General features: G+C 33.9%; 1 protein-coding gene across 1 annotated transcript in view; it reads right to left on the bottom strand.

Moving 5' to 3' along the window:
- Positions 1 to 426: 426 nt before the first annotated feature.
- The window catches only part of ACTR2 (actin related protein 2), a 31,689-nt gene continuing 8,109 nt past the window's right edge, over positions 427 to 24,006 (bottom strand). The window contains exons 3-9 of the mRNA XM_016159841.2: positions 19,896 to 20,111; positions 16,806 to 16,878; positions 13,752 to 13,888; positions 12,226 to 12,375; positions 9,702 to 9,847; positions 6,123 to 6,255; positions 427 to 3,091 (exon numbers count right to left, since the gene is read on the bottom strand). Coding sequence (XP_016015327.1) covers positions 2,921 to 3,091; positions 6,123 to 6,255; positions 9,702 to 9,847; positions 12,226 to 12,375; positions 13,752 to 13,888; positions 16,806 to 16,878; positions 19,896 to 20,111 — 1,026 coding nt within the window. The 3' untranslated portion in view covers positions 427 to 2,920. The remainder of the gene's footprint in view (positions 3,092 to 6,122; positions 6,256 to 9,701; positions 9,848 to 12,225; positions 12,376 to 13,751; positions 13,889 to 16,805; positions 16,879 to 19,895; positions 20,112 to 24,006) is intronic.

The raw sequence follows: 24,006 nt of genomic DNA, 5'->3' as shown, positions 1-24,006 counted from the left end.
AAGAAAGGAACAGTTAAGAAATTTTCATTCTTCTTTAGTTGTTCTATTAAAGATAATTGCCTAAAAGTCTGCAGATGAGCTTAAATATCCTTGAAAAGAGGCATATTGCATACAGGTCTATCTACCATTCATACTCCTGTGAAAGCCACTGTGTATCTTCTGGGAAACTAAACAGTCTTTTTCAGGAAAGAAATCTCTAATAGAGCTGTAGCTGTAATTTGCTTTTATTTTTTTTTTAAATGTATTTAAAACTATACCAAAAATAAAGAGGGTATTTTTTGGGGGGGGGTGGGGGAGTCAAAAAATAGAACACTGATCTGAACTTGGCCTAAAAACCAGCATAAAGTTGTTGATGCATCTTGCATTAGCAAGAAAATGAAACCAAAGAGATCGACTATTAAGAGGAAAACAAAAACAAAATTCAAATTTACTTTGAAAAATCTGGTTTTATTTTCTTGGAATTAAAAAGAAGTGTACTCATGTTAAATTTCAGAATGTTTAACTTTCTCATGATCTCTCAATACTTTCCAGATATTGTTAACAGTACTCAGAACTGTGTAAAATTAACATCCAATACCACGTTTTAAAGAAAAATGTTTAAATGTTGGACCTATTTCTAAGAAATCCTTCTCAAAGATAAAAGCACTGGCAATTCTAATTTTAAAAGGAAAAAATTTTAATCATTATGGAAATTTAAGTAAGTTTTCAAGAGCTGAAAATGAGGATCTCTTTTAAAATTAACAAAAAAAAATTAAGGGATGCAAACCAGAAAACTCCAATTAAACACAATACTTCCCCTACCCCCAAATTACTGAATGCATTATTTCACCTTGGGATAGGAAAATTATAAAATGCAATTTTAAAATTATACTATAAATATACCCTTTTAATGTCACGTTTGCTACTAGATCATGAAATTAAAATCAAATTCCACATTCAAGGGACAAATGATAGATGCTCTTTCATTGTTTTATTTAAGAGCCCATCCCACTCTTTGCTGTTTTCTACCCCCATATTTTAGAATCATGACCAAAGGCCAAGAGTCAATCCATTTACCTGAAATGAACAGCTAGCAGGTACTGGTCCTACATTTATATCCTTTAGCAAGTGCAGTGCTCAAAAGGTTGGGGGGTTTTTAAGAACACGTTTTAGGTCACTTTGTATTCTAAAGTGACTCTGACACTCATGTGCCTAAAATCTAGATGTTATTCACACGCTATTCACATGTCCTGAAGCATGTCCAGCATGCACACAAACTTTTGATTTGTTCAAACTGAGGTAAAACAGAGAATACTTAATATTAATAGAAGCTGCATAATTGAACATAACCTACTTTTGCTGCTTGTTTCATATAAACTGATTTTTAGGTTTTTCTCACAGAAGAGACTTGAAAGCAAACAATTTCCAACAATTTCTCCAATTTCAGTTACAAAAACGCTTCTCCTTTTAAAGAACGTTTTGAAATGAAAAAAAAAAAAACCAAAACATTTTTTTTTCCAGAATCTATTTTGTACTTAGCATGATACAATTTATTACTTTATTTTTCAAATTTATAAAGGATTCAAGCTTGAGTACAACTTGTTATTTTTCAAATACTAAACAATTCCGACAAGATTCATAAATATGATTTTTGTGACACAGGCAGGAAAGTCTGCTAACATTTACAAATTACCGACAACACTTCTTTCAAGTATAAGATGACTGAGATTTAGTTATGATTAATTTTTTTAGTACAGATACAAATTTAAATCTTGATTTTTTTTTTTTTTTTTGGCCAACATTCTCAATAGTCAAATTTTACTCCACTTCCGGGTTTCAAATCAAAACAAATGAACAAAAAAACTAATGAATATTACCCAACTGGCAACAAGTCCCATATTTCAATGATATTTCTTACCCAACAATTACAACCTACCGCCAGTAATTTTATGTATGTACTTGTTTTTATTAAGTAAGCAGTGGTCATACATAAAAGGGTAATCTACAAGAATGGTACTTGGCACTGGGTTACCTTAATGCTTCTGGTATAAAAAAAAGCACTTAAAAAATATCAGCTCTTAAGCACATTTTTATCTATAATTTGATTTCCAAATGCATTTTTTAAATGTTACTTTTCCATTCTAGGCAGTCCAGTCCCAGATAACATGGTTGAAAAAACAAATCCCTAAGCCACATGGTAATGGAATACTATCCTTGTTTTTTATATCATATGGAAACAGTTCCAGGTAGACCAAAAGTAGAAGGAAACCTGCCAAAATCAAGTACTGTAAATAAAGTTCATCTTAAGTACCCCAGAGCAGAAAAGCTCAAAAATCAAAAACTCAAAATCGAAAGACCTCCCCTCACCCCAACGCAAAAAGCCACCCAAAACACTTTAGTTCAGAGCCTAACATTTCCCTAAAATGTTAATACCAGAGAGCTTTTAAGGTACTTAAATCTGTACCAGTAATTGCTGAAAGCGCCACACTACAGAGGAAATGCCATAAAGGGTTCTGCAGCTGCCCACCCATCCTTTACCGTCCCAATCCCAATAATGCGTAAAAGCTCCTGTTAAAAAGTTTTTTTTTCTTATGCTAATAAAGGTATACCACCTAGTGTGCTAAAACTAGCAGCATCCGAGCAGAAAAGTGAAAATACGAAGCCTACAGGAATGACCTAAATGCCTACTTGAAGAAACAAAGCAGCAGACAGGGACCCTTTGCCCTCTCGTTGTGTTTGTAAGGAAGTTGAATTAAACGGTCACATTTACCCACTTAAACAAAAAATTTAAAGGTTCCCAAGACACCAGAATAAAACTCAATCTTTTCAGTCAAAGGGCACAGAGAAGCCTCTTGCAGGTCCTGGAGTTGAATGAGTTCAAAGATTGGCAATAAAGAAGAAAAGAAAGCGTTAGGGATTTGATGGGTACAAGCTTTGGAGTTTATCGAACAGTTACACCAAGTTTCTCCAGCACACGGACACCCTTTTCTTGGTATTCTTGTCGAGTCATCCAGAAGTTGTCTTTGTCTTTCATGATATCTGCTAGAACTGCACCACCCAGGAAGACCATGTGCTTTCTGCGGGGTGGGTCTTCGATGCGGATTTTAAATTTCTGAAGGAGAAAGAGATGATAAAATGTGACATGTGCACAGTAGTTTCTGCTTTATAAAAATGACCTGTATGTTCTCTTGAATTCTCCCCAAAGCCCTGTGATTTAAGTGGGATAGCAGGATTTGGTATCTGAGGTACAGAGACATTCTGTAATTTGCCCAAAGTTCATAGCTAGGCTATCACACATCCATCCCCAGTGTGCTCTGCACACACCTGATTTACACCTGTCCCCCCATCATTATTATTAGTACCCAACACTGCTATGACTGCAGTCCCAAGGAACACAGTAAAATTTAAGTTCTTATAAGCAAAGCTCACTTTGTACTATATCAATTTCAAGTGAAATAGTCTCAAAATCAAAAAGACCAAATATCATCAAAATAAATCATGGAAATATTGGAAAAAGTGAACACAATAAACAGAGACAAGTGGGAAAAGTTTTATACTCTCTAGCCAGCATTGTCTAACAGTCTGTATGGTCAGTCAACACCTGAAAAAGAAACATTAAAATGATGTAGCAGTTTTATTTACAGTGTCAAAAATCCTGCAAAGAGGCGCGAAGTAACTGTCATACTAAACCGTCTTTATGTCACATAAATGAACTGTAGGATCTGATAATATATGACATAAAAAGACACTAGTAACTTACTAATCAATTCGGAGGTTAACAGACTGTTTTAATTTTCTGAATTACTGTTTTGCTCTTAGGCTAGGGCCAGGCAAACTTTTTCTATAAAGGGCCAGATAGTAAATACTTAGGCCTTTGCAGGTCTCTCTGGTACCTCGGGCAATATGTGACAGTAGGTAACTTCATGTAAAAGAATGGTCCTCGCTGTGTTCCAATAAAACTGTACTTACAAAACAGCCAGCTTGGGCACAGGTCTATCATTTGGCCACAGTGTTCTCAGGGAGGCCTGGCCAGCCCCCGAAGACATTGCTGCCCTTGCAGCTTTCTCGGCTGGTTTTTGTTTCTCTCTCTCTCAGTACCTTCCTAACTCTGAAGGTTTGGTAACAGGAACTCTTAGTCTTCATTGAGGCTTCTCCCTCCTCACAACTCCACAGCCCCTCTAAAACTCCTATCAGGCTATTTTCCATCCTCTACTCTCTGCTCAAGTCACCTATAGATCCTGAGGTTATTGTCATACCTGCTCTTGTTGCACGTTTGTGTGTGTGCTCTCTCCATCATTTCATGACATTATCCTTAGTGACTCTGTCCTCTCCCTCTCACTTGGCAAAACTCCAACTCAGGTGATCAACTCTCTATTTGCATGTGCCCTCAAAGCAACTGAACACTAGAGGAGAGAAACTCAGCATCTTACTTTATCGCCTCAATTGAGCCCTTCAGTGCTACCTGGCAATCCCAGGGTCTCTTCTCTTTCTTCCACTCTCCAACACAACCATTTCCCTCCTCTATTTTATAAGCCTCTACCACATCCTCCCTCCCCTCAGAATGCATCTTTCTACATCCACCTTTCTTCTCCCTCACCCCCAACAGTCTATTCACCATACCAGACTTAATGATCCTTTAAAAACAAGTCAGATCCTGTCATTTGTCTGCTCAAAATCCTTGCAAGGCTTTGTTTCACTACAAGTGAAGCCGAACTCTTTACTGTGGCTGAACAAGACCTGTGCCCTGCCGTTCTGACCTCCCTTCCCAGCATTCTCCCTCCAGTGCTTACTCTGCTCCAGCCGCACCTGGGCTCCCAGCAACTCTGGACCTCTGTACTTGCTGTTTCTGCCTAGAAGGTTCTTCCCCCAGTGACATGGCTAGCTCACTCCCTTTCTCTCCTCCTCACTCCACTGAGGTCTCTGCTCAAAAGTTTTCTCATTAGAGAGGCCTTCCCTGACCACACAACACGAAGGAGCCCAGCACTTCCCCAACCACCACCACCTTCTACCCCACCTCACTTTACCTCTCTTCACGGTGCTTATTACTACTGACAAAGTATCCTTCATAACTAAAAGCAGGGTTTGGTTTCTGTTCACTGCTGTTTTGTTTGTCCCAGCACCTAGACCAGTATTTGGCACCCAAGAGTTCAAGAAATACCTGAGTACTAAATGACCACCTGAAACTGATTTTAAATATATGTATAACTCAATAAAAATCAAACGAGCCAAGTACTTAGACAACATGCTTCCTTTTCAGTATTAATTTATTTAATGTATATATCCATACTCAATCATATTTCAACAATTTAAGTCACACGTGAGATGTAACATTAATGTCTCTAATATGTTCAGTCCTCTGTAATATGTTATCTCACTATCAAAACAGTTAATCAAAGTCAGTGAGAAAAAGCTCAGAGATTAATTTGGAATTAAATGACTCTTGGTTGAATGCATATAGTACATATCACATAGTCCAGTTTGTAGGAGAAAAAAAATCCATGTCAAACAACCATCAACTATTACATGCTAGCTTAAAATTTTCTTTCAATTCTACACGTCAACAACTATCACTTAAAGTCTTTTCAAAAGTTATGATCGTTAACGGGGATACAAAAGAATTAGAGACATGATGTTTTACAATTTGATTGGGGAAATAAGATATATGCAAAAAAGTCAGAAAAGAACCTAGAATCAGAAATATGAGACAGTCTAAGAGTAGCGCTAAAAGCTGATTACATATCTAAAAATAAGTTAAAAAACAAACAAACAAACAAAACTCCACCCCCAAGTGGGGCATTTATCCCTCTATACTGTAGCAGGTTCCTTCCCATGCTCCTAGAGGTACCAAAATTTTAGGCTGTTTGTTACAGATGAGCCAGAATGTTTAGCCCTGGACCTAGTTGTCTCCATCCAATGAATGCAGAGATAACCACACAGTCTGACCATTTTGGAACAGAGCTATTTATTTACCTTGAATCATTTACCTTTTCTTATCTCTTGAAGGCTGTACTTGACTATAAAATACATTAGGAATTTGTTCAGGAAGACTTCTTGCGCCCTCTGGTGGTTGTCAAGATTCTCAAGCTAGCTTATAAGGTTTTAAAAGTATGTTAACAGTTGGAAACCGGTTGATTAATACTTACAGAAAGTTTTTCCACATCTCCCTTTAAAACTCGTTCTAAGTAAAGCTGCTTAAGTTCTCGTTCCAACCGTGACGGCAGCCCAGGGTACATAGTAGACCCTCCGGAAAGGACAATGTGCTTATAGAATTCAGATCTAGAAAGACACAATAGGTATTCATTTGGAGTTTCAGACTTCCTGTTATTTATGTCAGCTTCAAGGGGTTACTGGGGGGAATTAAATAAAATTTTACATGTAAATCACCAGGCTCAACGTTTGTGATTACTATCATTATTTAATACCAAACCCTCTTTACATATAAAATGTTATAATTTTGATAAAAATATTTCTAAAGCACATGACACACTTTCTTGCAAATGTAATTGCGTCTTTTAATAATGACCACAGTTTACGCTACAAACTTCTAGTGTTTGGACTGTGTCATCACATTGCTTCCCGGTAGCCCCCAAGATATGTTTGTTTACTCTAATTAACCATATTGTACTTTGATTCCAGTTTGTTTCAATTTTTCCATTTGCCTTTTGTAATTTTCCCTTTTGTTCCTTGGCCTGGAAGCTTTTGCTATTACTTCTCGTTAGACTGATGTATTTGCTTCTTATAGCAGTTCTCTTCCTTCCTTACACATGCTTTTCTTATACCAGACAATCATATCTAAAATAACTGCATATGCAGTAAAAGTAATATAGTCTGAGTGAGGGTTTGAAGAACTTCTCTCACAGTAAAGTTTAGGAGCTAAGTCACATCCATTTTGGCCTAATTCAAACTGGCCTCCAGGTTTTTACTTCCAGATTCTCAATGGCTCAGGCTCCTGTAAGCCTAGCTTCTGGAAGAACAGTGTGGTTAATTGCAGAAGTATGCACGTTGAGTGTAGCATAAGCCAAGCAGTTGAAATATGGTTATATGTGATAAGTACCCACGAGCCTGTATTTACATGTATGCTTTCAATATGTAGAACAAACAAAATGTGAGCTGTGCTGCTTTCCAATGTCAAGTCTATGCAGAGAGCACTGAACTTGCCAAAACTTTAATCACCTCCAACAGGAATGGAATTTTAAAAATTATTTGCTATTATTTATTATTGAATCGAAGAAAAAAAACATCTCTCTCATTCCTATTATGAAAATTTACCATAATTATGAAGTCTAGATAAGATTTTTGATCATCTTTCATTAGATTTATACCTTGTAATAAGCCTATTGCTACTTTTATTAATTTCCATTATTATCCTGTTCCCCAGCCACTGAAAAAAATTAGCCGGGTATTTAAATTCAGGGTTAACCAAACAAGTTTGCTTTACAAAATGCTTCTGAGTGAATTCTTTGACAACCTGGGTGTAGAGGAGGACTTTCTGATTATGACGAAACTCTATATGTAATAAAAAAGACTACATAAGTATTTCTGTACAACTAAATAAAAACATATTTTTGTATGGCTAAAAATACCATAAGCAAGAGACAAATGGTAAATTGGAAGAAAATATCTGTACCAGATAACACAGAGCTAGTATAAAAAGAACTTTTAAAAATTGAGGGAAAAAAATTATAAAAATTCTATAGAACAGGCAAAAGCTATGAACTGGTCTATGACCAGAAAGATATAAAAGCTATGACCAGAAAGATATAAAAATGGTCCTAAACATAGAAAAATGTTCAACTTCGCTCTTGAAAGAGATGCAAATTAAAACTACATTGAGATATTTCTCACTCATCAGACTGTCATAAAAGTAAAAAAGTTGACAAACTCTGTTAAGCTGTGGGGACACAGGTGTCCTCACATATTATTGGGGGGCATTGAGAAATGTGTAACCTCATTAGAGGGGAATGGAGCAATAACCTAACTAGATGCATTTATCCTTCAACAGAAAAACTCCCTCTCTAAAAATATTTTCAGAATATTCATGCCCAATAATACAAAAATACAGCATGCATAAGGTTATTAATTGCAGCAGTATTTGTCAACACAAACATTGAGATCTATCTAAATAACTAGATTCACTGAATAAACCATGATATGTATACACTGAAAAAAAGAATATAACTGGAAAAAAGAATGAGGACAATCCTTAGGAAATGGAATGGGATTGTTCAGGATATATTAAGCAAAACAACAACAACAACAACAAAACACGAACAAAAAAATCAAAACCCAAAGTGCAAAAGAGTTTTTATAGTATATTATATTAACTTTTGTGTAAGAGGAAGTAAGAACCACAGAAAGGATAAACCTGAAACTAGTAAGACCATTTACCTATAAAGAGGGAGGACGAGGGTGGAAGACAAAGAGAGGGAGGGTAATGCTTCTAAGTATGCTTTCTAATGTAGTTTTGACTATACTGTTAATGTTCTACCTATTCAAAAAACAAAAAGATGGAGATACATAAAAGGATACAGATATTTCCTTCATGCTTGAGGGAGCTCATATTGGCCATATCAGGAATTTAGAGCATTTAAAATAAATATGGTAATAAATTATAATCCACTGGAAAAAAAATCATGAATCCACGTTGATAATAAACAAGATAAACATGAATCCACATTGATAATAAACAAGATAAACAACATAAAAGAAGTGACAGAATTAGAAAATTGCATTTTTGCGACCATCACAATAAAAATGGATTTAGGCAAGAATCATCAGTAGATGCTAAAATGGATGGGGGCAGGGTTTGATGAGGGTCAGGGGACTTTCGTTGCCTCAGTATTTTCCCACGAATTACTTACAAATTAGGAAAGGAAAAAATAGAAGAACTATGCAGTGAAGCAAACAGGAAACTTAACGCTAACATTACCAATAAGGAACAGACAGACATCACCTCTGGATGTGAGACGCTGAGGACATACCACAGATGTGTTTTAGCCAAAAATGTATAACCTGAATCTAATCATGAGAATCATTCAAACCCAAATTGTGAAAAACTTCCTAAAATAATTGGCTCGCACTCTACAAATATATTGATGTCATGGAGACTAAGAACGGCAGCAGACAAAAGGTGGCTAAGAGACATGCCAGACGTGCCAACTAAACATGACATATGATCCTGGATTTTGACTCTTTACTGGAGAGAACAAATAACCACATAAAAGACGTTATTAGGACAGTGAACGAAACTGAAATACGATGGTAGATAAAAGTATGTATCGGTAAACAATCTCCTGAACTTGATATTGATAACTGTGTTGTAGCTATAAAGAAGATTATCTTCATTTTTAGGAAGTACAAAGTAAATATTAAAGAATAAGGAGGATTTATGCACTCAACCTACACTCAAATAGCTGGAAAAAAAAGGATAAAGCAAAAACATAGAACATTAAAATTAGTAAAATGGGAAACTAGATAAGGAGTATATGCAAGTTCTCTTTATTATACTAGCAACTTTAAGTTTTAAATTGTTTCAGAATAAAAGTTTAAAGTGGCTTTTGGGACACAATGATATGTTGAACATCCAGTGCCACCCCATCAACATTATTTTGCCTTATCTATTCAAAAACATGAGTGAGACAATAGACAACTTGGTCATTCTAACTATTCATATTTCATCTATTTATGATAAATAAACTTTGAAACCACCATTTCTAACATACCTGGTATCAATGTCAGCGGCCTGGATTGTGTTAAAAAGCAATTCAGCAACACCCACGCCCTCAACGTTGATCAAGTGAGGCTGAAATAAAGCTTCTGGGGCTTCAAATCTCTCTCCTCCAACTTTGATGATGCGGCCATCTGGGAGCTAGCGACCAAGAAAAAGGTATTAGTCCGTAAAAGATTTGAAAAATTTATGGCATTTTCTAGAACACAGTACTTTTAAACACATCTATTCTATAATCAAAATCATTATCAGTAACATATTTCTCTCAAAATACATTTTTGAAAAAAAGAAAAAAGAGTAAAATAAATCTTGGTAATTGTTTTCATTATCATACTCTGTTCTGCTTTTAAAAATGGTATGCCATGACCCAAAATATAGGGACTTTCTTGGAGAGCTCACTAATGTATAAAAGCTTGATGTTCCATTGATGTGTGCAGCCAAGCATAAACAGGCAGCACTGATCAACGATTACATCTGAATTACTGCTGGTGGTAATGCTGCTTATCTTATTGTTTTAACAAATATTAGTGATTTCATGGATAGTTTTACCATGTAGCATAAACACATTCAATCAAAAATTTTAAATAATTTCTTTCACCAATTACTCTGTGAAACTTTATTATTTTGCCATCAAAACTCTTTACATCACGTGTGAAACTTCTATAAAATCATTCAATCTGAAAAATGTTTTATGATAAAAAAAGTTTAAGGAACACTGATCTAGACTATTTTTATTAGGCAATTCTGTTGTATCCTACTCAGTAGGTCCCATTAAATTTTAAATAACAGATAAATACAGTTTTAAATTAAGCAAATACGATTTAAACAACAGCTCAGATATCATTACCATATGACCCTGTGCAGAAAACTCTTAAGTCACATCATATTTATATTTAATTAAATGAAAGTGTTAAGGAAAAACTCCCTCTTTTAAACTACCACATAATTCGCTGTACTGAACTAAGTAACGAGCACACTTATACATGCTGGCATGGGACACATTTCTATATGAGATACCAGAATTAGTTTTACATTAACATTTCTAACAGTATATTTATTTATCATAATAATATTTAGATTCCAAAATCGACCTTCCAATATGACAAAAGTCCCACAAAACAAGTTCTTTAAAACATTTACTTCATGTTTGCTGTCAACTGTTTACAAAGGTATGTACAAAGCAATATTTTTCAAAAACTCTGGAATTGTTTTTATAAATTGTATCAAATTTCTTAAAAAATAAAAAAAAATTTTTTAAAAAGATACTGATCTGAACATTTACCTTTAAAAAAATAAAACTGTCTGGTGAGTTTTAGCAAAATCTCTGCACCTCACACTTCCAGCCTCTCTGATGGTGTGACTTCTCTTGATGCTCTGGCTACTTGGCCACATTGGGGCCACCTACCCTAGGAACTACCTACCCTTAGGAACTGTTACGACCATGGTTCTCATTCCTTTGTATCAAATATTATCCTACCCTTTATCTGTCCTTATCCCTCATCTCTCTTCACTTACTCATCAGTTTGTGATTTCTTCCTATTGCTGTATATAATTTTGTAACCTACTTCAAATTCTCTCAGAAAGGAGGACATTAATAAAACATGTCTTATAGTTCTAGTTCCCTCATCCTTTGCCACATGTTACTTTCTTCAGAACAAGTCAGGTATATGAAAAATTATAAATCTAGAGGAAGTGTCAAGAAGCTTCAGGAAAAAATCCCCAGGGCAAATCTGGAGATCGTTACATTGCAAAATACTGTATTATTGACTCTTTGGATCAGTATCTTTGAAAAATAAAACAATATAACTTATAAAAATTTGTAATTATTTTTAAAATGACTATTTCTCACATATTTGTGATATGCAGAGCTTACATGAATCAAATGGTTTAAGAATACTTACTTTTACTACCTATTATTCAATGTAATTTGAGTAGTAACTAGATCAAAGATAAGATCTGAAGCTACTTAATACCCAGATGAATATGATAGACTTAAGATGGCAGTATATTAAAAATTAAGGTAGACCAATTCCCTTGTTGTAAGCGATAACAAGGTTCCAAGCCTCATTAGCTACAATTTTACATTAACATGTGTCTTCTGACATCTCTGTCAGGAAAGACTGCCACCTACTGAATATTTAAAGCACTACTACTCTATGATGACCACTTCCTAAGGTATTTCTTAAAACACTACCAGTCCCATGAAATGTTGACTCCTGTAGTTAAATAAGGTTGAGAAACAGGTATACTATACTCTTTATAGTCATGCACATCAAAGGCTCTGAGAAGTCCTGCAGTAAAGCAAAATTGACTCTCAAACTTATTTGACAATGTAACCCCCATTTTAATATTTTCAAAATATATATTTACATTCTATTAAACACATGTTGAAAATTTAATTCCAGATACTAGAATCTCAAAATAACATCTCATAACTAATTATATCGTAAGGCAGAAAGGCAATTTATGATTCTTGCATGGTTGCCAATTTTAAAACCGCATACACTGGAAATACTTACTGTGTAAGATTCAACTAATACTGTGGTTTCTAAGGCCAGTTTCTGCTCTTGCTCAATATTATAGCCCACATAACACAATTTTTCTTTAATCATGCGAACTGTTTCAAAATCAGCAGAATGGTTGAAGGCATATCCTCGCAACAGAAGAAGCTGATTCAAAAAATAACAGTAAATTCACAATTAATCTGAATGGCTCCAACTCTGCCAAAGCTACTATTGTTCACTGATATGTCAAATCAATAACAAATAGACAGTGGATTCTTAGGTCTTAGTAAATATTTCAGGAACAGAGACAGTACTTTGCCATCGAAGGGTTTTATATTTCAGTTTCACAGAGAAGTTTCAGAGAGTTACAGAACTAACAGTTCATGAAAAATAAATGGGTAGAACAAGCTAGAAAAACAAGAGTACTATTTGAGTATTAAAGAGTACTATTTAAGTATTAATGTTTAGATAGTTTTGATAAATAATCAAAAGCCTGTAAATATTATTTTAGTATTGGACTCCTGTAATCTGAAATTTGCTTAATCAGTGCTATATTCATGATATTCCTAAGTCTTCTGATAGGAAAAATAAAAAATTATCCATCATAAACACAACTGAATTTTTCATGTAAAAACTCTAAAAAATAAATCCCCTAATCTCTGTATTTATGTTCTGAAGAACATAATCAGAAATTCCTTTAATAGTTACTTTAAGACAGAATTTTGGCCTAGAATAAGTGTATCACAACTCTAATTAAATTAATTTCACTATTACTCTAAATGAGACTAAAGGAACTCAATGTCAAGGTGAAGACTTAATGCAACTCAATTTGTTGAATAGACATACCCTACCAACAGAGTTCTCAAAAGCAGCACCAGTGACATTTTGGACCTTATAATTCTTTGTGGGGGCTGTTCACTGTAGGATGTTAAGTAGCATTCTTGTAGTTGTAACATCCAAAAAAATATCTCCAGATATTACAAAATGTCCCTAAAAGGCAGCATTGTCCCTGGTTGAGTGTCACTGATCCAGAGGAGATATACGAACTACAGAATTCTGGTAGACAATACATTGAACTTATTTTAACATTAAAAAAATACACATACCTCCAAATAGTGGCTGCGTATACTTTCTTCACCAGTGTTTTAAAGAAAATTATAACTAATAATAGTTCATTTGAAAATAGTAAACAGTGAAAATTGGATGTATTCCACAAAAACTGCTAAATAAAGTCAGGTAAATCTGGGCCCTGGTAATCAAATACCATGGTTTTTTGTTGGTAATGACAAGAAATATTTCTCTACCTCTTCTTTGGGAACAGCAAATATAATTATGTAATAAAATAACAAATTCTCATTAATATACTAGATAGAGATCATGCAAGTAAATCTCAAATGGATTTTTAGATGAATAATGGGATATGGGGTCATTTCTCAGTACAGAAGAATTGCTAGAATCCTGAGATGATACATTCTATTCTGTGTTAAGCCAGTAAACACAAATTACCAAATCTAATTTCTATGGCATTTTCTTTTGCTTACCTTGATAAGATATCTGGTAATATCCCTGCCAGCAATATCCAGTCTCCTGGTAAGGTGAGGAAGAGAAAAGCCTTCATACACTGGGCAAATATGAGTTACACCATCTCCAGAATCCACCACTACTCCAGTCAATAAACCTGTATAAGAACCATGAGATTTTAAATGGAAAGCCAAATCAGAAAAATCAGAGCCAGCAATTTTCATTTAGTACAGAAACCAAGCTAGAAACTTCACCAGTCAGAATGGTCTAGAAGCCAGCATTTCTTCTATATTTGTTTATTTTGCAGTGTGTTTCTATTGAATAGACACCGAAGTCAGGTGTTCTCTCACATGTCTCTTGTGAGACTTTTGGTCAATCATGTGCTACCTCAGAAGAAGAGAAGAAACAGACCCTGAGATCTAGGACTAAAAACCAACATGTTCTTAAAGCTCAGTGTAATTATTTTTCTTTCCAATTCAATCTCGATCTCTGAATTCCCTTAAAGTAAAATTTTCTAACACATCATGGGTAACTCTTATGAAAACCATTGTGAAAGGTAAGTATTATACAACTTGATAGTGAACCTGTTGAAATAATCTAGTTCTTTATTATTTTTGTCATATATCATATTTGAAACTTTATTTTAGAAAACTTCCTGTTGATAGTAGGCAGCTTGAAATCTGGGAACAATTAATCTTGGCTAGCTAAAGAATCACCTCGATTATTTACCAGAAACGAGAAGACAATGTCAATCGAATATAGTAACTAATTGACATTAATTATTATAATAAAAGAACAAAGAACCTGCTTTATTTCCAATATGCGCTATTTAAAAATACAAATAACTGCAAAAGTTAGTGTTTTGCCTTTTGCACCAAGGTTAATTCAAGCAGTAAAACAACAACAACAAACCCAAACGAAAAAACTTTAACTGATATTTTCTAATGGAATGCTTTTAACCAAAAAAAATTTTAATCAGAATTATATTATCTATACTTGCTTAAGCATTATTTTATTATCTTCTCATCCCTGAATATACCCTTTCCCTCTTTCTATTAATACAAACTTGCATGCACTATAGAATAACTGTAATTTGTCTTTTTATGCATTTATTCAAACCACCTCCTCTGAAGTTGATGTGTCTTTCCCTGATTGATGCTGTAAGCGTCAATAAAAATCATACATTGCCTTTTAATGTTGTATTCCTTCGGACAAGACTTTCCATTGCAAAAAAAAAAAAAAAAAAAAAAAAAGAGGACTCCCCATCAATTTGAAAATACTCCCAGTAATATCAATTAAAGCATTTATTTTCCAAACATCCCTTCCCACCCAAACTCAATTCATTTTCTACCACTCCCACCAGCTTATATACTGGCCTTTCCCTGTACATACTTGACCCTTTTGTCACTGTATTATCTATTTTTTCCACTTCAATTCCTACAGATTCTTTAAGGTTCAATCCAGTTTTTACCTTTTTTTTTTTTACCTTCCCTGACCATTCTAATTGCAAGCCCGAATCCTCTAATTCCATCTATTTCACTCAATCCTATCTGTACCACGCAGCCAGACACACTTCCAAAATCACCATGTCATTTCTCTAATTCAAAGACCTTCCATGGCTCTGAATGCTTCTTCCTGCTTTTCCTGTTTTAACTGGTAGCTTCAGAAACCTTGTTCAGGAGAATATTACTTTGGCTTGATTGCTTTTGATTAATATTACTGGACTATTAATTTCTCAAATTAAGGATTCAACAACTGAGTATCAGGAATCAAGAGAGGGTACCTCTTGCCGGAGGCAAATAAATTTATAAATATTGGTAGAAAAAGCTGATATGATCAATTTTATTTGAACACAATTCAAACAAAAATTCACAGTTCGGCAGAACTGTCCCATCCTCTCTTCCTAAATGGAACTATTATCATTAATTTCAAAGCTTAGATTAAAAAATTTTACATCTTTTTTTTCCAAAGTATTTTCTAAAATAAATTCTGAAAAAAAAAAAAATTTTTTTTTAATGAAAAATTGCTTACAGGCAAACAAGCACTTCTTATAAAGTAACAAGTGATTTTCGATTCTTTTTTCAAAGGAAAAATCACCCATAGCTGGACTAATCATTAAAGGGCAAGGAGACCACATCTAGTTTATGTACTGCCATATCCTCTACACCAAGGCATATGCCACACTTGAATGAACAAAGCTTCTCTAAAAATTAGTCCCCCTAAGTATTTTCTAAGTATGTATATGCAGTACTAAAGACAGTTCAAAAACCCAACATATATTTTTTACAAGGTGATTTTTAATAATCCATGTGTAGAATCAGATGGATCATTTTAATATTAAAGTTTGTTTTCTAAGTACTATGCCACACATACTGCTTAAGTACTAAGGCTTGAGACTTAGTTCAGGTGTGTGACGCTCTTCATAAACCTCTGATGTGCTGAATCAAAATGATCTGTTTCTGTATCTTCTTCCCAGTAGACTTGAGGTCATCTTTACAGTTCAAGTGTCTAACACTCTGTGGTACTTATCGGACAGCCCCACAAGTTCTCGATAAGACTATTAGACTATAAAGAGCTCTCCCCAACTTGGCCAATATTTTATTCCCAACAGACAGGATGGCGGTTACTAATGGTGGTACCAAGAAAACATAGTAGCCCCCTCCATTAAATCTATACCTCAAAAATTAGAAAGGTACTCCCCAAAATGTCTACCTTCTTCTTTGTAATGATAATGCACTTGACAAACATAATTTTATACTAACCTTTTTGGATCTTTTTTTTTTTTAAACTCTGCCAATTCTGAGGACAACTTCCATTTTCCACTGCATAAAAATTTTACTTCAAAATAGCCTAAAAGAGGGAAACTACTACTTTTTTAAAAACTGAGAAATCTCCTTTTAATTAGGAAGTAAGAAGTATGTATTTGACAAATTTTAGAAATGGTGAAAATATCTGAATAAATATATAAATACCATGTTTTTCTGGAATTTACAACTTAGTAAAGTCCTTTGACATAAACCATATTTAATAAATGTTTGCTGAACTGACTATTTTAAAAGTTAAGCTTCACTTACCTTGAGCATACAAAGTCAGAACTGCCTGGATGGCTACGTACACACCAGAAAACTGGTAAGTTTCAAACATTACCTGAAAATGCAAAAAGAAAGAAAAAAATATTAGTATTTAGAAGTTAATATTCTAAATATTTATATGCTTTTTGCTCAAAATAAAATCAAGAGACCTAAAACAATCCTCCACTCTCTTCAGCTCTCCTTACTGCTATTAAACTCCTGTGTCACAGATCTCCAATTTCAGGGACAGATTTTTGGATAGATATTGAGTCCCCAAGCAATCCATAAGTGGCTACAAAGATTTGAGTGTTTTAGTTAATGGCTAATTAGAATGAAAAACAGCTCTCTGCATTTGAACAAGCCTTTCATAGGCACGTAGGTCCCTGGTGCTAAAAAGGTTGGGGACCACTGCCTTAAGAGAAATAATTTTTAATTCAAAGACAAACTACAGACATCGTTTAACTGCTGACCTTCCCATCCCTCTCCCCCAATTTGGGCCAAGACTGTAGCTCTATCTCTAACAATTAAAAAAAAAAAAAGTCGTAGTAGTAAAATAGTAGGTCAGGAAGACAAAAATGCAGCAATTCCTGAATGTTGGCAGGTATAGAACACCTTGGCTGCTAAGCCTGCCATCCCTACTTGAGACAAGGCCACAGCTCCCCTCCCCTCCCAGCTGAACTAGGTTGGGGGGAAGAGTTTCCTAGTGCCCTCTCTGGTCATGACCATGCTCATTCCCTGTAGTCTAGGTTGGCTAGTGACATCCTGTGGGATTTTTTCTGTTATCTATAGTGAGCACTCCTTCACCGGCAAGGCTGATTACTGCTCTGAATATAAGATATGTTGAAATTTTACAAGTGACCACAATGAGAATTACAGAGAATTTAAAATTTACAACTCTGAAACATATACTCATCAATTAAAAATTAGCTACTCTAACTAGTATTCTACTCCATCATCCTTCATTTCCCCCCCACCACAGGGACGAAAATGGAAGAGTGATGTTGTATTTGAATTTATCAACTTGAAAATCTGTTAGAATCTGTTTTTACTCATAAGAACATTAATAAGTATTTGTAATTCTAAAACAACGTTCTGAATGAGATTAAAGTAGGGCATTATTAGTCACAGCCAAATTTGCATTCACATGTAAAAAAGAGTATTAAAGTCAGACCTTAGAACATAGTGAGACCAATTCTTGTCTTTTGAACGTTAAAAAAAATTACGTGTCCTGGTCATATAGTTAGTAGAAGAAGCATCCAGGTATATATAATGTCATCTCCCCAACTTTTTATCTGAAAGAAAACTTGGTTTTCATTCTGACACCATGCTGCTTTCCTAAAGAGGTTTCCATGTGTAGGAATCTTTTGGTTTAATGCAAAATATCTCTATACTATGATTTTGTAAGGTGTTGCTAAAAAGGCAATTATAAATGACTACTTATCACAAGGTATTAGTGGTTATATATAACTCAGAAAGTGTAAAATAAACTTGAAATATGAACTAATACAATCAAGCCCATTTTCAGTTTTAGGGGTGGCTAGGAAGAAAAAGAAATACAATACAAACCATAAGGAATGATATAGATTTCTGTACCTAAAACCATAACCTCAATTTTTTAAAACACTTAATATAAAAATTGAGTTTTAATCCAGACTTTAAGAACATTGTCTAACAACAATCTCTTCCAAACCCCTTCCAAAATTTCCATCAAGATCTAAACATAGTCACAGAATAAAACAAAATACTTATAGTAAGCCGTAACTAGTAACCTTCTAAAATACAAAGGTATTAAAGTTTGTACCATATATAACAAAATGAAAGACAACCATGAAAAGTTACTTATCTAGATGATTAAGAATGTAGACTTCTTGCTCTCTGTAATTGCTTACCTCATTAACCTTTTCAGTCTCCTTTCTATAGCTCCTCTTATCTCCCAGGTCCCTAGCCTTCTCATCATTGCCCACTTTTACTTCTTTACTGAGTCATATTGCCTATATCCTGATGACTATCAAGTTTATATCCCCAGTCTCAAACTTTTCTCTTTAACTTAATTTTGTATATTAACTATATACATGACATTTTTGCTTAGATGTCTAATGAGGACCTAACACGTCCACAACTGAACTCCTAATCTACATCCCCCACAATCTGTTCTACTTATCATAGTCTTTTCCCACCAATTTTGGATGGTAACCAACCCATCCTGCAGTTGCTCAAATCAAAATCTCTGGAGTCATCCTGACACCCTTGACTCTCCATTACCCATAGCTAAATGCATCAGAAAATTCTTCAAAATAGATCCACAATCTAGCCACTTCTCATTATTTCCACTGCTATTACCCCTAATCTTAACCATAATTATATTCTGTCTAGATAGCAGAAAAAGTCTCCAAATTGGTCTCTGTTCTATCCTTTCCTCTTTATGATTTACTATCAACACAGAAACCACAGAAACCTAAATCTGAGCATGTCCCTTCCCTGTAATAGCCCTTCTTTGTATTGGAAGTTCAATTTCCTGTAAGAGCCTACAAGACCCTATAGATAATCTGGCCCTGTTAACTTCTTTAACCTCATCTCCTGCTGATTTCTCACTCTGGCTTCCTTTTGACTCTTTAACATGCCAGGCTTGTACTCATTTTGAGACCCTGACACTGCCTCCTCTCTGCCTGGAATGCTCTTCCTTCAAATATCTGGGCTAACTCCCTTGCTTTGTCTTTGTCTAAACATCACCTTCGCAGATGGCTAGTGCCACACCCTGAGTACAAATGCAACCTCAGCCACTCTCCACTCCCCTCAACCTTCTCTTTTTTTTCCCCTTTACCATCTATTTTCTTCTAACCATTCAATTAAGTCATTTTTTTTGGTCTGTTTTTTTTTCCTGCTAGAATGTAAGCTTCATGGCAGCAGGATTTTATTTCCTATACTGATATAACCTACTTATAAATAATGATTAGCATATAGTTAGGTGCTCAGTAAATAGGACTGGAGGGAAAACAATTTTTTGTATTCCCTTTTTCCTTAACAACAATGTAAAATAAAAGAAAGGAAAAAAAGGCAGAAACACATATATGCACATCCCATCTAAAAACTTACCTCTACGATTTTCTCTCTGTTTTTGGTTGGGTTCATAGGAGGCTCTGTGAGTAAGATTTTACAATTTCTGGTATCTATGTTAAGTTTCTCTGGTCCAAATGTATAGTCCCACAGGTGTTTCATGTCATCCCAATTTCGTACTATGCCATTTTCCATAGGGTAGTTAACTTCTAGCATTGAGCGTAATTCACTTGCCTCATCACCAACCATAAGATCCTAGAAAATTATAATATTCAAAGCTTTAGACCAGTCAAATTTTTGCATAAAATACCTTTAGAAAATTATATTCCCATATTTCAGAAAATTTGGGAATAATTAATTTTAATCTTTATGGTACTTTCAGATAAAAGTTCTTCATTCTACAAGTTAATAAATTTTTTCTTTCAAGAACAAGGCCTCACAAAGTTTAATCATGAATAATACATTTTTATGTACAATGTGGTTTAAATCAATAAACTGACCTTACCTTTAATACATGTTTCCAAAAGAAGAGCATTAGCACAAATAAACCCCACATTTTCATATTTTGGAGGGTTTTGTATGAGGTTTCATCTGTTTCTTTTGCTCAAATGTTCAAAAAATAAAGCCTGTGGTATGTGAAATAGCACATCAGGGAAAAAAAACTTGTGGAAAAAGGCTCAATGCATGCAGCACATTTCTTTGTAGTAAATATCAAAATGACAGGTGTAAGTATTATAATGAAAGAAGCAAATGAAAGCATGACGAAAGAAGCAAAAAAATAGAATTTTTTATTGCTCTACAATAATGCATATATGTGCGATATAACTTGTAAATTTCACAAACCTCTACCTACCTATGTCCGAATTAGAACTGAAATTAAGTTTCTACATATAGCTCGCCAAAATGAACAAAAATTTGTAGAGATGCAAAAAATTAAGACTCAGGGAAACAATTCTGTAAGATTATCTTATGAGCAACATTTTTATCTTAAAGTGTAAGACTTGAAAACTATGCTACTACACATGAAGCAGAATACTCACAAGTCTCGTCTCCAATGAGAGCATATTTAAGATGACCTACATTTGAAAAGTCAAATTTTGTATATATAAGGCTAATTATGTCCTAGAATTTAAACTTTAGAAATCATGTAGTCAAGATATTAAATAATCCTAATTTCTATGTTAACAGATGAATTTTTAAAAACTAGCATCAGAAAAAACTATCTGCCACAATACCTTCAGTTTAAAACATGGGAAAATTAAAAGAAACAGCAAAATTAATGTCTTAAAACAGAGGTTTCAATATATATGAGTTGAAAACTTTTAAAGGTAACAATTTTTAAAAAACAATCAGAGGTAAAACCAAGGTGAAGACTTATTAAAAAAAGAACCAGATTTCTGCAAATCCACTGAAGCAACAACAAAAAAGGAAAAACAAAGTTAAAGCAGATGCTAAAAATATTCTCTAAAACTTGTGTTGCAACTAATTTTTTATAGTTAATTTACCATAACTAATACTCAAATATTTTAAATATTAACTGTTTAGAATTATCTGAAAGGAAAATGCAAAACTCAAAATCTATGTCTGTGAACTTTAGTTAATGACATGCATACAGTGAATTATTTAGGGAAAAGCATACTGATACTTTGAAATACATCGAAAAACAAGATAGACTGATGGATAGATATGTGACATATCAGAATAGTAAATATTAAAATGTCAGAATCTATGTGATGGGTTTTACTGTAAAATTCTTTCAACTTTGATGTATATTGTAGATACGTCTCAATAAAATGCTTAAGGGGATAGCTATACTTCAAGTGCATATATTAGTTTGGCAACTAACAAATATACTTTAATACACAGCTTTATTACTTACTTTCCTCTAGAATATATCTTTCTTTGTGTTGTACAAGGTAATAGATTAGATGATTAGATGGTTTATATAATCAATATACATTCATAAATATATTTCAACAAATTTCATCAGGATATTTACTTTTTATTCCATGCAAGAATTGGGGCTTAGAGATGTCTGACTAAACTAAAAACAAAAGCCTCATGTATCTACGTCTAGGACATACATACTATAAAGGACCAACTGAAAAAAATGTCTGGCATTGAGTATCTTACCATCCCTCTGAACAAAGAGAATATTTAAAATGGAAGAAAACAAGTGTTAACTTATTAGGTTAGTGCAAAATTTGTGTATCTCAAGCTACTTAAATCCATCTGTATCTAAAATTTTAATTTAAAAAATCCTAAAACATATCATCTTTCTTAGAACATTCTGACTTCTAAAAACCAAAAATGCTAAGAGCTTTATGTACCTCAGAACTAAGTTATAAGCAATCAGATCAGGCCTTAGATTTCTAGCACCCGTCTCATCACTGGACCTCAAGCCTAAACCATCACCTATTACCTGAAAGAATGAAAAATTACAGTAACTGTTCTGAGTTGCTGTTTCAAAGGCATTTATATTTTAAGAAAAGTAAGCAGTATAGATTGTATGTGCCAAGAATAATTTTAAACACTGTTATCTCAAACTGGAAAATAGAGCAAACACACTTTAAAATCATAATTAAATTCCTAAAAGGAAATTCCATAAAAATATGTTAAATTAAACCTACATTGTTCTGTGCAAGTGCACTCTCTTCTTAAAACTGCCTTAGGATTTTAAGACAAAGGCATGATCTTTTATTTAGGATAAACAAAGGAATTTCCACTTTTAAATGTCTTCATTTATTTAAAAGAAAACTCCACAAAGTTATTGTTACTGGTTAAATTAGAAATGCCTGATATTCATCTTTGTTAAACTGCTTACAAATAAATAACACACACACAAAAATACAAACTTGAAAAAACCTAGCACTTAAGACTATCACTGAAAAATATAATAAGAGTGAATTGTCTGAGATGCACCCTGTAAGCTTCTAGTTCAAAAGAAAAACGTGCCACACAATGACATTTATTTAGGGAGTTAAAATCTGTTATTTATGGAAAAGTCCTACAAGACTTTCCAGTTTTTCTTATTTATCCTCAGATAATGTTGTAAAATCTGCTCAATAATAAGGATGGTATAGGAAATCCTCCCTTTACCATCTGTATTTCATCTGCATATTAAAGTTTTATATTAAAAACGTGATACTGTACTGGATGCAAATATACATAAGGCTATGATAGGCAATGTTAAATTTAACATGGGCCAATAAAGTGAATTTATCTAAAAGTAGCACCTTCACCTCAATTTTCTGGATCACATAAATCCTATACTAAGCCACTTGGTTTCTCCTATTATACACACCGCATTCCATTTTAATTATAACATTCATCTATGAAAAACACAAGGAAAACAATTCAAAACTATGTTAGTATCAGTTCTAGTTTGGTCCATTGTATGCAATCATGAAAGTATCAGACTTAATTAGTTGCTACCAAACTGAAGCAATGAAAGAGGTTAAAAATCAAAGTACTAAAAATTAAAATATGAAATTACCCCCCTCCCCAATACTAAAGGGACACAAAACAACAACTACTGTCCCACCAAGCAAAAGTGGAAAACAAACAGAGAGCATGTGTGTAACCTCACTTACCATCTTTTTGTTATTCTACTTCAACAGGTCAAGAAAGGTGAAGAGAGAGAAGGTAGAAGTAAGAGTCAGAAAAGGCCTAAATAAAATCCTCACTGAAATTTTTAAACATATAAGCAATAGAGACAAATTAGGTCGAGGTCAGATGCAGTACTACTATATTTTATGGAGTTAATAATTAGGGCCAAATTAACATGGACAGTTATTAATCCTGAATAAAAGTTAACTCATTAAACAATTTTAATTTCCAGTTTTTTAGTCTATCACCATATTTTACTAACAAGACACAAAAGGTATAAGTCAATCTACCAGGCATAGGAATTTCAAAAAATCAAGTTTCTTTAATTCATTTCTGAATTTAAGAACCTTAATTAAGGAAAATAAATGATAACAGGAAAGATCTAGCTGGGTAAGCAGAGGCTAAGTTTAGTATTGTTTTTCTAAGCCTTAGCAGTCAAGTTATATTTGACACAGGTCTCTTTTACTGTTTTCTACTGGAAGAATAATTTAACTTGAAGACTTAAGGGATTAGGCAGACTGAACAGAACTGAGCCTACAGA

Source organism: Rousettus aegyptiacus, unplaced genomic scaffold (genome assembly GCF_014176215.1).
Source record: "Rousettus aegyptiacus isolate mRouAeg1 unplaced genomic scaffold, mRouAeg1.p scaffold_m13_p_7, whole genome shotgun sequence".
NCBI lineage: Eukaryota > Metazoa > Chordata > Mammalia > Chiroptera > Pteropodidae > Rousettus > Rousettus aegyptiacus.
This window is presented reverse-complemented; position numbering and strand designations above follow the sequence as displayed.